Source organism: Athene noctua, chromosome 7 (assembly GCF_965140245.1).
Source record: "Athene noctua chromosome 7, bAthNoc1.hap1.1, whole genome shotgun sequence".
Lineage (NCBI taxonomy): Eukaryota > Metazoa > Chordata > Aves > Strigiformes > Strigidae > Athene > Athene noctua.
Genome location: NC_134043.1, coordinates 24,410,522 through 24,414,297, shown reverse-complemented (window position 1 = coordinate 24,414,297; position 3,776 = coordinate 24,410,522). Strand labels below are relative to the sequence as shown.

Genomic DNA, 3,776 nt, shown 5'->3' with positions numbered 1-3,776 from the left:
CACTGTAAGGAGCACAGGGAGGGGTGCGAGGGCTCCCACTAAAAACCTGACCCCTGCGAGGGCTGGGCGGGGGGAAGGAGGGACACGAAGAACAACCGACCCGTGAGTATATTGTTCAGAGTCCTTTAATAATACCAAAATGAAAATATGTCAAGATTTTTTCCATACAGATAAACGCATTTAATTTCTTTAAGAGACCTTAACTTACGTGTGTTTAGTGAAATGTTAACTCAACATTTTAAATATCTTTTACATATATACTGACTTCCACAAAGTGCATCAGAAATTTAAAATAATTAAAAAAAAAGGAGAACCAAACCCCCAAAACCTCCCTGAATTTCAGGAATTCACCAATTAAAAAAAAAAAAGAAACCCCCAAACCCCTATCAGATCAACATTTACAAGAAAAATAAGCGAACACGATCTGGTTTTCTTTTTTTTTTTTTTCTCTTTTTTTAACCCTATTTATACAGATGTTTATGAGATACAGAGGAACCGTCTCGGACTTGCAGTTTGATTTCTCACCTTAGGATGCTTTCCTTCCAACAGAAAGAGAAGAGAAAAAGGAAACGGAAGAAAGTGTCACTTGGTACCTACTGGCCGGGCCGGGCCGGGCTTGGGGCCGGGGGGGCCGCGCCTCTCCGGCCCCGCCGGGCACCGCCCGCGGCGAGGCGGCCCCGGTCCCTCCGGCCGGCGCCGGGCCGAGTCCGGGCGGCCCGGCGGGGGCTCCCGGCGGCGCGGGGCCGGGACGGGGCCGGGCGGCGCTGGCCCTAGGAGTCGCCGGGCCCCGCAGTAGGTTCCTTGCCCGGTCCGCGGGCGGCGGCGCCCACCCCCTCGTGCAGGATGAGGTCGGGGGACTCGGAGCGCGGCGTCTCCAGGTTGCTGGCGTCCGTGTCGCTGTCGCTGCCCTTTTTGCCGCCGCCGCCCCCGTTGTGCGTTTTGATGTGTTTGCTCAGGTGGTCGCTGCGCATGAAGCGCTTGTTGCAGACGGGGCAGGCGAAGCGCTTCTCGCCCGTGTGAGTCCGCAGGTGCCGCTGCAGCTCGTCGGAGCGGGTGAAGCGCTTCCCGCAGAAGAGCCAGTTGCAGACGAAGGGCCGCTCGCCCGTGTGCCAGCGCAGGTGCGCCTTCAGGTGCGAGGTCTTGCCGTAGACCTTCCCGCAGCCGGGGATGTGGCAGCTGTGCAGCCCCTTGCGCCGCAGGCTGGCCCCCGCCGGCCCCAGCCGCTCGGCCTCCTGGCAGTTGGGGCAGTCGCAGGTGGCGCGGCCCGAGTAGCGGCGGGCGGAGCGGGCCGAGCCGCCCCCGGCGGCGGCAGCGGCGGCGCCCGAGATCATGGCGCTGGCCGCCGCCACCGCCGCGCTGGAGTCCGTGTAGGAGGGCAGCACGGGCTTGAAGCCCTCCTGAGTGAGCAGGTGCTGGCTGGTGGAGAGCAGGTGCGAGGCGGCCGTGGAGCCCAGGCCGGTGGAGCTGAAGGCGGAGTGGGTGAGGGAGCTGAAGTCGGGGTTGTAGGTGCCCAGCTGGGAGTGCAGCGAGGCCTGGGGGGCGCCCGAGTGCAGCGAGCTCTGCAGCCCCCCCGCCGGGTTCTGCACCTCCAGCCAGGAGCCCGGGTTGGTGTGCACGTCCCACCAGGAGGAGGCCGCCCCGTTGGCCACCTCGCCCGCCGAGAGCGTGGAGTGGAAGCCCGACTTGTACCAGGACTCGTAGGGGTGCGCCATGCCCACCCGCGGGTAGAGGCTCTCGGCCGCCGAGCTGTGCACTTTGGAGATGAAGGCCGACTGCCCGCCGGGCTCCTGCGGGGACACGCCCGCCGCCGCCGCCGCCGAGTTGGAGAAGAGGCCGCCGTAGTCGCTGCTGAAGGCCGAGGAGGTGGGCGAGGTGGAGGCCAGGCAGAAGGCGCTGTTGGCCGTGCCCGTGCCGCTGGCCAGTCCGCTGGAGCCCCTGCTCGTGGCCACCGTGAAGCCCGAGAGGCTGGAGCCCAGGTTGCAGCTGGAGGTGGAGCGTTTCCAGGGGTGGAAGCCCCCTTTGGCGAAGGCGCTGGACTCGGGCAGGGTGGTCAGGGGGCTGGTGTTGCCGATCTTGTTGCAGGTGGCGGCCAGCATGGCCAGGGGAGTCGTTCCAAATCTCGGCTCTTCCTGCGGGAGAGACAAAGCCGGCCCGTCAGCCTCACCCCTGCCGCCTCGCCGGGCTCCCGCGGGGACGCAGCGGCGCGGGTGGAACGGCGGCGCGACGAGCGGCACCGCGGAAAAGTTTTCTCCTATTTCGGAGGGAGGCTCCGGCCCTGCCCCGCTCGGCACGACTCGTTAACCGCCGGGGACCGGTCTCGGCGCCCGAGGGGTTTACATCGGAAGCGGATCCCGGCGGGGACGAGCGACACGCGTGTTCCGAGGGGGCGGCTCGGGACGCCCCGCGCAGCTCGAGCCTACCGCCGTGAAACCGAAAATCCCGTGGGAACGAAATACGGCGTCTCCTCGAGCCACCGTTCAGGAGCGGCGGAAAAGCGAGATGGCAGAAAGGCGAACGGGGTGCGGAGCCTCCGGCCGGCGCCGCGACGCTCCGAGCTAACAAAAAAATCTTTGGAAATTTACCGTAGCACTTCGAGGTTTTTTTTTTAAGAAAAAAAAAAAATTAGAAAACAAAAGGCAGCACAAGCAGCCCGACTTCTCTCCGGCCGAGCGAGTTCTCAGACCAAACTCCCTGCGAACGACCCGACGGGAAACCCGCGGCGAAATCCCCCGGGGCGGGTGGGGATGGCCTCTGGCCCGCGGGCCGGCGCGATTTGCGCGAGGGGCGGCCGCTGCGCGGCGGCGGCAGCAACAGTTTTCCCCGAGGGCAGCGGGGCCGCGCGCGGGGCCGACTTACCCCGAGGATAGACGTAGCCATAGCACGTCCCTGGGCTGGGCGGTGGGGCGGAGGGGGACGGCGCTCGGTGTGCGCCCCGCGCTGCCCGGCGGCGCTAAGGACACTCCGGCTCGGCGGGGCTAAACTCTGCCTAAGTGCGGGCAGCGCCCGCTTTGAAGTACCGCTGGCGGCGGCGCTCGCCCAATGAGGGCGCGGGCGGAGCGGGCCGGAGCGGCCCGGCAGCCAATCAGGCTGCGCGGAGGTGCCGGCGCCGGGGCGCGGGGCGCGTGCCAGTCAGCCGGCGCGCGGGGAGGAAACTCCCCGCTCCGGGCCGCGGCGGTTGCGCCGCAATTAACTCCGAGCGGCGGCCGCCCGCCGGGCCGTGACCCCCGCCGGCAGGAGCCGGCCGCGGGGACGCTGCCCCGGCACCCGCGGCCCTGCGGGAGGAGCGGGGAGCGGGGGGGCGGCGGCGGCGGGCCGGTGTCACGCCTGAGGCCGCTCCGCCGCCGGCCGTGGACCGCGCGGGCGGTGCTGGATCCCCCGCCTGCTCATCCCGGCACCTGCCGCCCTCGCCTCCCGTAAACCGACCCTGCGGTGCTTTTATTCGACAGGCCCTCCGGTGCCTTCGCAGGGCGCCGGGCAGCTCTCCGTGTGGGGTGCGAACCGCTGACGTTTTGCGAACACACGTTCGTTTTCTGGTTTTGCTTTGCTAAATACTGGAAGCGATTCCGGGCGCGACGTCTTTCTTACTTTCTTTGCAAAGGGAACCGAGGAGGCGTTTTAGTGACATAAAGCGCCAAAACATCCAAAGGCAGGGAACCGACAGGCATCCCGTCGCTCTGGTAGCGGGGCGGGAGGGGGGTCGAGGGAAAGTAGGGCATCCTGTCGCTTAAGAGAGAGGATTTTGTTTCACAGAGTCATCCCCGGCAAAAATACTTTGA

The 3,776-nt window shown here is 65.8% G+C and overlaps 1 protein-coding gene across 1 annotated transcript; it reads right to left on the bottom strand.

The window, feature by feature from the left end:
• Positions 1-770: 770 nt before the first annotated feature.
• On the bottom strand, positions 771-2,944 carry SP9 (Sp9 transcription factor). The gene is made up of 2 exons (XM_074910868.1): positions 2,857-2,944; positions 771-2,129 (listed from the first exon to the last, which is right to left on the bottom strand). Exons 1-2 carry the CDS (start codon positions 2,875-2,877, stop codon positions 771-773), a joined length of 1,380 nt encoding a protein of 459 aa, XP_074766969.1. The 5' UTR covers positions 2,878-2,944.
• Positions 2,945-3,776: the final 832 nt, after the last annotated feature.

Excerpts from the sequence above, each read along its gene's own strand:
- SP9 (XM_074910868.1), bottom strand. The coding sequence starts at position 2,877 with ATGGCTACGTCTATCCTCGGG. Across the intron at positions 2,130-2,856 it reads TGGCTACGTCTATCCTCGGG|GAAGAGCCGAGATTTGGAAC; the intron begins GTAAGTCGGCCC and ends TCTCTCCCGCAG.